We start from the raw sequence: 12,311 nt of genomic DNA on the forward strand, positions 1-12,311 counted from the left end.
GGCAGAGCTGTCATCACGAGCAGCGCCGCCACCACCGCCGCCGCCGCCGCTGACAGACACATGTTGATACACTAATTATTTTCTTACGCCTTTTTTTTCCTCACTCTCCCTGCTTTGTCCTCTTCCTTAGTCCCTCATCCTCTTCCTTTTCCTGCCGCTGTTTCCTTCGCTTTTAGTTATCATAGTCCCTTAGTCGTTTATTCTTAGTATTTAGTATTTTCTTATTTATTGGCTTTCATTTGATTGCATCTCCCTCGATCGCTTGCTAATAAGATGCACTGTCTGGGTTGTTCTTTCATATGATATCCACTTGAAGGGTCAAATTATTCGGTGTCAAGTTACGTTTGGGCACTGAGGAAGGTCACTGTGTGCGTGCGTGCGTGTGTGTGTGTGTGTGTGTGTGTGTGTGTGTGTGTGTGTGTGTGTGTGTGTGTGTGTGTGTGTGTCGGGTTACTTTTGGAAGAGTGAGATTATAACCTATGTGTGTGTGTGTGTGTGTGTCACTATACGTTCACTATCACTGTTCACTGTCAATTCTGTTCATTGTCATTTTTTATTTTCTCTTTTTTCCCCTTTTTTTGTGTCTCAGTTCATTTCCTTCTTACGATTAAGCTTTGTTTCTTCTTGTTTTATTTGAATACTGAAATATTTGTCTATCTCACGTCCTCTTTCTTTCTGTCGTTATTAGGTACACAATAACGGTAGAAGAGATGTGCAGAGAGGTCACCGTTTCTAGCAAGACGCGATAAGCTTATACACAGACGTCACAAGCCTTCGGTCAACACTCACTCACTGACGTCAATCCCTCACCCCAGCCTTGCTTGTTCTGTGCAGTTCACAGTCAGTCGTGTTGCCTTAGTAATGGCACTCTGATGTAGTTCTCCACTTTCTGGATCTCTTGTTTTCCTCTTTTTCTTTCCTTTACCTTTTGCTTGCGTCTCGTTACCGCGTCTTCAGTAACAAATGTTTAGGTACGAGATACGTGTCAAGAGAAAAAAAATCTTAGAGCACCACGTACGGTCAGTCGGTTTGCCTTAGTAATGGCACTCTGATGTAGTCCTTCATTGTCTGGGTCTCTTGTTTTCCTTCCCTTTACCTTTTGCCTGCGTCTCGTTACCGCATCTTCAGTAACAAATGTTTCGTTACGAGGTACGTGTCAAGAGAAAAAAATTAAGAGAGCTAACTGTGAAGACTGAAATTATCAGCAAGCAAGCTCACAAGCAGCACTGTTCATTGTTAGCCGTCACGTGGATCTGCACCACCTGCCAGCTGGTCGGACGTGGACTATTTTGGGTGAGGAGTTAAAGCCGCGCGGGAGCCACGAGCCAGCGATCACACGTGAGTGGCAACGATCGAGCACAGGAGACCAGACAAGAGACTACATACATCCCCCTCGCTGGCTGGAGGCCGACTGAGGCGAGAGCCGAGAGCCGAGAGCTAGGGGTGGGCTGGCACCGGTACCAGTACCGGTTCCAGCTAAACGGTAAGGTACCGGTACCAGATAGCTCGGATTTATTTATTGGATTTATTGATAATTCTTCATGTCCGATTCTTTTGCCCGTTCTGGCTGAGGTTCCGAAGTGTTCGTGTATTCGTGTTTTTAGATGTCTCTGTTCTACCAATATATGACGCCTGGCAGCTGTCACAGAAGACTCTAGTTGTAAAGGTGTTTTATCCTTGGTGTGGAAGAATGACTGTATGGTTTTGTTCATTTTAAACATAACTCTGAGAGTAATTTGTGGGTAACAGGACCGGATGACCGTGAGGAGTTTGTTCCTTAACTGCAGGCTTTGGGGGCCTCTGTACTCTATTGGAAAGTAAACAATATGGCGTGGAGCTGTGTTGAAGAATATCCTTAGGCATCAATAGACTATTTAGTGTTTTGCCAATAATTTTGTCAATAAATGGTACAGGGTAACCGTTGCTACATAACATCCCCTTGAGGCGTGATAGTTCATGGTGGAGTGTAAAATAGGTAGAGAAAATGTGATAAATGCGTGTTGTTAGTGTGGTGATCAGGCTTCTTTCACAAATTAATGGAATAAAGGACTTGAATTTTGTGCACAGGCCTGTGAAGGTTGGTTTGCGATCAACGCTGGTGGTGAAGCCATCCGCACACTTTTTTATATGAACATCTAAAAAGGATAAGCTATTATTATCATCAACCCATCTCACACACACACACACACACACAGTAACAGGAGTTCAGCCTATTGGGATGGTGCTCATATGAACATTTTATATTTTGGCGGAAAACAGTTTTACTCGTAGGAAATTTATATGCATATAACATAGTGAAGTGGCTGAACTACTGTTACTGTGTGTGTGTGTGTGTGTGTGTGTGTGTGTGCTTGGGTTTGTCCTGCGAGCCGTGCTTCATGTCCGCTTTGCCTTGCTGGAGGGCCAGGGTCTTGATCACGGTGACAGGCTGCTTGAAGATGCTGGTGGTCTGGCGGATGGGGGGGACCAGGGAGGCATCATTGCGCATACCACGGGGGAGTCTGCGTGTATCGAAACACGAGAAACTAATCAAGACCAGGAGAGGGTATTCGGCGAGAGCCGCGGAGGACGGAGAGCGGCGAGCCCTCTTGAGTGAGTTGAGCTGAGGCTGAGCGGCAGTTGCCAACCATGGGGATCGAGTTTTCCCCAGCTTGAGATTTATGGAGATTTTAATATCCGACTGCATTTGAAGCCTTTCTGACCTGACACCCAGACTCCTTTCTCCTCCATTCACCGCCACCTCCCAGTTCGACCCCGTTATGCCCTTGTTACATTCCTCCCCCAGTTTTTTACGACTCAGAACACTCCCCGAGGATTACAATTTATCCGCTGTGGTAGTACATTAACACAAGGGCTGCGTAGCTCACAAATCTCCATTAAAAATCTATCTGACGGATCACTAGACTCCGGTCACCTCCGCCACCCCCCAGTTAATTTAGCCCCCCCCCCCCCCCACACACACACACCTTTTTTTCCTGTTCAAGTCCTCCACCAGGGTTACGCAGCTCATAGAACACGCCATGGGGTTTAAGGTATCCGTGTGGGACTTTCATGGTGGGTGTGGGGAAGTCATGTAAGGTATGGGACTGTCATGGTACGTACGAGGCTGTCAAGGGGGCTGTCAGGGGGCCGTCATGGGGGGCTGTTAGAGGGTGCCGCTAGGGTGGGGTCGTCATGGGGGCTGTCAGATGGGGTTGTCAGGGGGGTCTGCCAGGGGGGTTTGTCAGGGGGTCTGTCAGGGAGGGCTGTGAAGGGGGACTGTCAAAGGGGGGGTCATCAGGGGGGGTGCGAGGTGGGGACCGCCAGGGGGTGGTCGTCATAGAGGGGCTGTCAGGTGGGAGCCGCCAGGGGGGGTCGTCATGGGGGCTGTCAAAAGGGGCTGTCAGGGGGAGCTGTCAGGTGGGGGCTGCCAGAGTGGGGTCATCATGGGGTGCTGTCAAGAAAGGTGTCATGGTAGGTGTGCGTCCCTTCCTGACATGACACCGTGACAGAAAGGTCGATATCTTACTAGTAATGGCTGATAAAATGTCACGTATCTCTTCTGACAAGTATGGAGTTTCAGCGGTGAATGAGTCAGCAAGTCGATCACCTCATTCTCCCTTTTCTTATTTTCTTTATTTCAACTCACTTCATACTCTCACCTCTTCCCCCGATCCTAACACCTGCTGTAACACATTAATAACACCAAGTACTCACCAATAACCGGGAATTACGGAGCTTTAGCGGTGAATTGAATGCCGCCTCCTTGTGACACCCGCTAATGTAAACAAATAACACAGGTGCATATTACCAAATTGTCGTACTCAGCATAATAATAATAATAATAATAATAATAATAATAATAGTAATAGTAATAATAATGATAGTTTTATTTCGCCCAGAGGTAGTTTTATGACCCAGGGCATTTCCAGGGGTAGTTTTATGACCCAGGGCATTTCTAGGGGTAGTTTTATGACCCAGGGCATTTCCAGGGGTAGTTTTATGACCCAGGGCATTTCCAGGGGTAGTTTTATGACCCAGGGCATTTCCATGGATAGTTTTAAGACCCTGGGAATTTCTAAGGGCAGTTTTATGACCCAGGGCATTTCCAGGGGTAGTTTTATGACCCAGGGCATTTCCAGGGGTAGTTTTATGACCCAGGGCATTTCCAGGGGTAGTTTTATGCCAACAAACTTCATCATTATTATACTTATTTGACAAGCCATCAGACATCACTGTTATTACAATCACCATCATCATCATCAGCCTTCTTCATTATTACTATCATTGCTATTATTAATCATCAGTCATCATCATCAGCCTTCTTCATCATCATTACTCTCATCACTATTATTACAACCATCATCATTGTAGGGAGATCAAACGAGCTCAGATATATATATTTTTTCTGACTAGGTTTTATTAGCAACAAAAATAACCACTTCACAGATAGATCAACTGGTACGTACATCCACAGTGGACCGTAACACACAATTCAGGAACATGCAGCGTCAACAGAAGCCGTGTACGTACTCGTCCACATCAACTAAAGCCAATCACTTAAAGGTTGTATTCGTAAACGCCTCAGCGCCCATCCACACATGCTTGACAAGGCTTTCGTAGGAGCTGTGGGCATTTACCGGGATAGTTTTATGACCCTGGTGGTAGTTCGACAATTCTTCTGGACCATGAACCTAAGATACCACTCATTAGAAGGCTTTCGTAGGAGTTGTGGGCATTTCCCAGGGTATTTTTATGACCCTGGTGGTAGTTTGACCCTTCTTCTGGACCACAAACCTAAGATACCACTCATTAGAAGGCTTTCGTAGGAGTTGTGGGCATTTCCCGGGGTATTTTTATGACCCTGGTGGTAGCTTGAGGCATCTTCTGGACCACGAACCTAACATACCACTCATTAAAACCCAATTTATCTCCTTTTTGGCCTTTGGAAATAGTTGTGGGCATTTCCCGGGGTAGTTTTATGACCCTGGTGGTAGTTTGACCCTTCTTCTGAACCACTAACCTGATATATCACCTATTAGAACCCGACTTAGCTCCTATTTGGCCTTTGGAAATAGTTGATGTGAGAGGCAGAAGCGTTTGACAATATCAGCCTTAGACTATGAAGCTACGTATAATTTTTTTCCAGGGAACGTAGTAAACCAAAACTACTTTATCATAGACCTGTATTACTAGATAGCCATTACCTACTAAAATTGTTCTTATCATGTAATGTATTGACTTCATATTAACATGATTGATCAACTTGCTTCAACTCTTTCCTGTGCAGCTGAATTATGGTGTCTAATTAAACTCATGTGCCGTGCATACTTGTGTAAGTTGTTTTAGTTATAATTTTTTGGGCACAGTTTAAGAGACCATTTTTTTTTATCAAGGATATGACTTTTTAGAGGTTTAGTACTCCTCCTACTACTACTACTACTATGACTATTACTACTATTACCACTACTTTTACTACTACTACTGCTATTATTTTTCTAGGGATTAAAATCTATTTCTCAATCAAACATATAGCCTTGGAGGTTACAACTACTACTACTACTACTACTACTACTGCAACTACAACTAATATGTTTCCAGAGGCTCAAATCTGTTCCTCAATCAAGCATATCAAGTCATCAGAAAGTTGCTGTTTACACAAGACTGATTTTACACAACGTAGCATGGCACAGTGAGTCTGCCTTTCAACACATGATATAATCAGCTGCACCACAAGCCCCCTATATATAACTTGGCTGTCGTCACTGCAATGAGTCCTTTATGATTAGACTGTTATATATAAGACACTTTTTAAAGATGAAAAGACTATAATAAGGTGTCTAGCTAGTTATATATACACACAAGCTTTCACGGTACAAGGTACGAACCCCCCCTCCAAAAAAATGAAATATATATGAAGGTTCAGCAGTATATATATATATATATATATATATATATATATATATATATATATATATATATATATATATATATATATATATATATATATATATATATATATATATATATATAAAAGTTTGTTATGAATTGAGATATAAAAATACAATGGTTATAGGCATCTCCTGTAGATAAAAGGTGCTGATGGAAAAGATAAAGAAAAATTCAAATAAAAAGATACATGATAACTCCTCAAAACATCATTCTTTGACAAAATGCATGTAATAATAATAATAATAATAATAATAATAATAATAATAATAATAATAATAATAATGATAATGATAATGATAATAATAATAATAATAATAATAATAATAACAAAGACAAGCATTGCACTGTAAATTTATCACACAGTTGAAACACAATATAATGGGCAAAGCAAACAGGTCACTGAGGGCAATAACCTTCGTTCATGAATTACAGACTGGTCGCTTCTCTACAATGTTGCCCCATGCACACACTACCAATGAAATGCAGCTGGACCAACCTTGCCACATCACACTAAAGGCTATTTCACACTGGGTACAATGCTGTTTATAGTACTGACTTCTTCCTAGTGCTTGTAGTCTCCTTATATCCTTGTGCTGTCTCCCTAGAATCAAAGGTTGGGCTTGATGCTTGGGGCTTACAAATAGATCCCTTCCTGACATCAAACAGCAGCAGTGAGGTTTGAAGAGCCTCACCACAGCTTATTAATTCCAAGACTTGATGCTCTAACACCCGACCAAAGTGCCTCTGCGATCAATGTTGCAGAGGCGCACTCACAAAGCTTGATATGAGACTGATCACACTGGGAGTAACATCTATGAGCTATGGATGAATTTGTAACCAATGTCACAGGAACCAACATGACAGCATTGCACCCAGAGTGAATGACCTCTCTGAAACCAACATAAAAACTACTGGAATCCACATCGCTCTCTGTCAGCAGCATAATAAACAATATACGGTAATGTAATGTAAAATGGCTTGAGGAAGGTGCCCCCGGCCTGACATATATAACTAAATGAATAATGACCAGTGTTGCAGGTACAATCATGGCCCTACCGAGACAAGTTAGTGCTCCAAAAGACTTCAGAGATCTTCATTAATGGTGCAAAGCATGAAATAACAAAGAAAACAAATCTGTAAACTATCACAAATCAAAACAAGACAATGAAAAAACATTATAAAGTATAGACTGGCACAAGACAAACTATTATGGAGCAAAACTGAACATCACAATAAACACAGATCTAGAAACTTTCACAAATCATATAAATATATTGGGAAACTATTATCAAGGCTGATTATAAGGTAAAAGAAATAGGGGATGAATAGATAAATAAGCAAGAGGCAGTACATATCATTCTTGAAGCATTCCTATCACACTCTTCCTGCCAGGCCACCAGAGCTTTCATCGGTGCCACTGGAACACAAACACCGCAGCCACCACCTGGGACACTGAGGGCATCCCACATCTCCTTCATGAACCAAGCAGGTCAGACACAAGCTATTATACTCAAAAGCTTGTTATACCTGAACACCAATCTGTATAAGGTACTGCATCAAATACAAGCAAAACCAAAGGTTCACAATGTACTAGTTGATAGAGGTGAAGATGAGAATTGTGCCGACTGTTTTAATTATTTCAAAAATTGTTTTGGCAGACAATGGAACATAACAAACAAAATTGAAATATATTGCTAGATATAAAAAAAATGTTGAGGAGCATTACATGGTTCACTGAATGCTTTCCTTTCCACACACCAGAAGTGTAATGCTGCCTCAGAGCCTCAAGGGCCATCAAGTTACCACTTCAAGAACCAATCACTTACACCAAGAGGTGTGCCATTAATACAAACAAATATGAGAGCATTAATAATATTAGAATAACTTAGCAAATTACTAAAGCCTTGTATGGGTGTACTAGATAGCATATACAAACTGTGACCACTGTGTGTCTCATTGCTTGCAAACTCATAATGTCCTTAAAAGCAAGTGAGTATAACCAAGAACAAAACAAAACATTCACCATCAGGTCACAGCCTCACATTGACAACAAATCCTAATCAGCACAGAAGCAAGTTTCAGCTCTACATGAAAGTTCACACTGAAGTTAGCTCAATAAAAAGGGAAAACATCCCAGCAGGAAAGTAGACTTGTTTCCCTACAATTCAATCATGTTTCCTGTCATCAGTAACTATCACTGGAGTTATATGAACACATCTATTTGAGGTGAACCATAATGCATGGGTGTACAGCAAACCTTCACTCAACAAGCCAGCCAGAGGACCACCAGGCTGGGGAAGCTCAAAGTCCATTTACCAAATAAAAAGTGTATTATATTTGCTTTAACTATCTTTTATATATCCAACAAAATTATTTAGGGTTTATATGATTCAATAAACCCAATTTTAGTTCCAAAGATTTGCTGTACATTAGCCCATCTACTTCATGCTAAAATAACATCTTCACAAAAATATACTTTCAGGGCAAACAAATGTATTCCTTATCACACCAAGGAGCGACAAGGGAGAGTCATGCAGCAAAGCAACTGTAGACATGAACACTTCATAACAAAAAACATGCACTCACATAATCAGGAGTGTTCAAAGCTCACAAAGTACACGGAGTGGGTACTGGGGACATGCTACCACTTATGATGACCAGGAGATAATAGGAGGAGGAGGAGGAGGAATAATAAAGAAATTGATGCTAATTATAAAGGTTTGTGGTCAAAATTATGATCACCACAGTTACAAAATATAAAACTGTATAAAGCACACACACACACACACACACACACACACACACACACACACACACACACACTTACCACAAGGTCAACTCACCCTTCTACACACACAGTTCCATGTACACACTGCACCACTAAATATCAATCTCCCTCTATGTGAAAAATGTGTTTACAGGGAACTTATAAAACTCTACTATACTATTATATATATCACTTGCTCTGCCCGGGCCTTGGAGACTTTCCCTTAAACTGAGCCCTTGAGAATTAAAATGCTGCAAGTGACAAGTTCATAAATGCAAGGAAACTACTGTTAAGGTTTGTCTCATCTATAAATCCTCAGTCATTGTTGTGTAATGCAGTTCAGGACTCATCATAATGCCTTCACAAGACCCTCACAAGACAGAGGACACTGGATATAATCACTGTTAAAGCTTGGGTCATCTAAATATCCTTAGTCGTTGTTGCGTAATGCAGTTCAGGACCATCATCATAATGCCTTCACAAGACCCTCACAAGACACTGGATATAATCTGTCACCATTGTTAAAGCTTGGGTCATCTACACATCCTTAGCCATTGTTGTGTAAAGCAGTTCAGGACCTGTTACATCATCATAATGCCTTCACAAGACCCTCACAAGACACTGTTACCATTGTTAAAGCTTGGGTCATCTAAACATCCTTAGTCATTGTTGTGTAAAGCAGTTCAGGACCTGTTACATCATCACAATGCCTTCACAAGACCCTCAAGACAAAGGACACTGGCTAGGCCCTGTGGATGATGACATATTCTGTGCTGGCTGCTGCTCATATCAGAAACTTTAATCCTGCAAACTAGAGATGTATAGCTAACTGTGTGTATATACATATATAATTTTCTATGGTCATGGAATTTTGATTTACCTCAAGCAAAACAAATTTAAGATAACTCATTGCCACTGCTGACTAGACTTATAACTGCAAGAAGCATCAGAAAGTAAACCAATGCTACACACTACTTAAGTGGCCCCTCAGAACAACAAGGCCACAAGACAATACTGAGAAGGAAGAACAGTATTGCTGAGGTTTGGCTCCCCTTCACCTTCTCAGAGCTCCTGCTGTGTGATGCAGTCAGGGCCCCAGAGCCACACCGCTGTGAGGCGGAGGACACTTGCTGGAGCCTGGTGTCGGCAGTCTTTGGGACATATTACAAGTCGAATACGAGAAGTTTCGGGTCCCTACCGAGTTCAGTTTAGGGGCCGCATTACAAGTCAAATCCAAGAAATTTTGGGTCCCTACAGAGTTCAGTTTAGGGGCCGCATTACAAGTCAAATCCAAGAAATTTTGGGTCCCTACAGAGTTCAGTTTAGGGGCCGCATTACAAGTCAAATCCAAGAAATTTTGGGTCCCTACAGAGTTCAGTTTAGGGGCCACATTACAAGTCGAATCTGAGAAGTTTTGAGTCCCTACAGAGTTCAGTTTAGGGGCCGCATTACAAGTCGAATCCAAGAAGTTTTGGGTCCCTACAGAGTTCAGTTTAGGGGCCGCATTACGAGTCGAATCCAAGAAGTTTTGGGTCCCTACAGAGTTCAGTTTAGGGGCCGCATTACAAGTCGAATCTGAGAAGTTTGGGGTCCCTACAGAGTTCAGTTTAGGGGCCGCATTACAAGTCAAATCCGAGAAGTTTTGAGTCCCTACAGAGTTCAGTTTAGGGGCCGCATTACAAGTCAAATCCAAGAAATTTGGGTCCCTACAGAGTTCAGTTTAGGGGCCGCATTACAAGTCAAGTACAGAGTTATTCATCCCAGACTCTGTAGGGACCCGAAACTTCTCGCATTGGACTTGTAATACGGCCCTTTGTTTTGGCCATGCTGGTGCTTGCTGGCCTTGTGCTCCCTGAAGGCTCAATCACAATTTGTACAAATGCAATTTTGGCTTAAAAAAAGGAAAGTATCAATATAGACAGCACTGACTGGGAACTGTGCTGATAAAAATCTAGCAAATGAAACATTACTAAGCAAGATTTACAATATCACTGTTGGACTCAGCCATACCCTCTTTGGCAGTCATGGGAATAATCTACCTACCTACCTGTCTATCTATCTATCTATAGGAGTCAGAGAAAGGTGACCCAATAATGTAGAATCTTCTCCTACAATACACAGGATAGCAGGACACAGACTGGAATAAGTAAATGTAAGACTTATACATAATCATAGAGTTCACTCTTATTCAAGCAACAAAAACTAGTAAATAAGGAAAAAGCTTGAGCCTATATTGAAGAATTCTGAAAGTATGAATAAATCTAAGCACAATTACAGTTTTTATCCCCAATAGGCAATGCCATCTCCATCACTCTAACCTTGTTCCAACAGCTTCCTACATTTACTTACTGAAGAGACAAAAGGAATGTAAGAATTATTGCAGCAGTAATTACACCAACTATGCTACTCCATGCAGAAGTAATGCAGAGAACAGTTACCTGCTGCAATACTTGTGGAAAAGTTTACTTTCTTGAAGGATTTTTTCCATGACAAGTCTCCATGGAGCCAACTGTACCATGAGTGCTTCCCTAGAGGCTCACCTTTAGCCTAGACACATCCTAGCCTTGGGGGCGCAGACCTTCACAGGAGACAGACTTTTACACTAGAACAAGTGGTAGATCAGATCTTAAATGCATAAAAGCCATTCATACTCTTATAGAACTAAACTAGAAGAACTTGCTTCTTATTAGAGAAGGAAAGCAACAATACAGATTTAAGAAACTTCGCAGTTTCACACAAATTTGACACAAATACAAATGTTCTATGTAAATCAGAGTCTGAAGATGGCCATTGGGTGGACTCCTCCACCATGACCACTACCTGTACTTTTCAAGGAGTATGTAGTGCAACAGTAAGCCACCCATGGAAGGCTTACATGCACCCAGAGGTGGGCAGCAACACGCTCCTGCCTTTGGCTTTATAGCACCACCAGTCATTTCTTGTGGTTGTGTGGGGCCTTTGGTGACACGGAGCACACACCAATGGTGCCACCCCCTGCCCTGGTGGTGTGGGGCGATGGCAGACCCACCACAAACACCTTGGTGCTCCTGTCTTGTGTTACAATGGTGTAGGGTGTGGGCAGGGCAGGAGTAATTGTAGGGTGTGGGCAGGGCAGGAGTAATTGTAGGGTGTGGGCAGGGCAGGAGTAATTGTAAGGTGTGGGCAGGGCAGGAGTAATTGTAGGGTGTGGGCAGGGCAGGAGTAACTGTGTTTGGTGACAGACCTCTTTCTAAAGTCTCCAGAATTTACTGCCAACTGGAACTACTATCATATTGTCAGCTGGACACACTTCAAATTCTTCTTTGGCTAACATTTCTTTCAATGAAATGGCATGAAAATATTCAATATTCATTACTTTCTTTACAAGTACATCAGAAATGAGAGCAATATACACACACACACACCATGTTCCAGGCATAGTCCTATACATAAAACCCTACAGTGGTTAGAGGGTGAGGGAGGTGAGGGGGCAGGGCAGGGCAGGGCTTAGGGGACTCGGTGGTGGTGGTGGTGACTTCAAATTCACGTGTAGCCGTCGTGGCATAAAAGGACATTTGGCTTTTGGGATGTTAGCCACAGCCAACCGTATAAATACAAATTTTCATCTTTACAA

At 42.3% G+C, this 12,311-nt stretch overlaps 1 protein-coding gene and 1 long non-coding RNA gene across 5 annotated transcripts in view; both read right to left on the bottom strand.

The window, feature by feature from the left end:
- Window positions 1–3,768, bottom strand: part of LOC126992214 (uncharacterized) — a 110,558-nt gene extending 106,790 nt beyond the window's left edge. For 2 of the 4 annotated variants that reach the window (XR_007746352.1, XM_050850873.1), the window contains exon 1: window positions 1–1,419. This exon is cut by the window's left edge and continues 14 nt beyond it. Coding sequence is in view for 2 of the 4 variants with exons in the window: in XM_050850873.1 (XP_050706830.1) it covers window positions 1–62 (62 nt within the window). In the remaining 2 variants the exon portion in view is untranslated. Of the gene's footprint in view, window positions 1,421–3,696 lie in introns of those variants that run through there. The other 2 variants (XM_050850872.1, XM_050850871.1) reach the window with 2 other exon arrangements.
- Window positions 3,769–4,706: 938 nt separating this feature from the next.
- Window positions 4,707–12,305, bottom strand: LOC126992222 (uncharacterized). Its single transcript, XR_007746363.1, has 2 exons — window positions 9,389–12,305; window positions 4,707–9,276 (listed from the first exon to the last, which is right to left on the bottom strand). It is a non-coding gene; the product is annotated as an uncharacterized LOC126992222 (long non-coding RNA).
- Between the last annotated feature and the right edge of the window lie 6 nt (window positions 12,306–12,311).

Source organism: Eriocheir sinensis, unplaced genomic scaffold, assembly GCF_024679095.1.
Source record: "Eriocheir sinensis breed Jianghai 21 unplaced genomic scaffold, ASM2467909v1 Scaffold420, whole genome shotgun sequence".
Lineage (NCBI taxonomy): Eukaryota > Metazoa > Arthropoda > Malacostraca > Decapoda > Varunidae > Eriocheir > Eriocheir sinensis.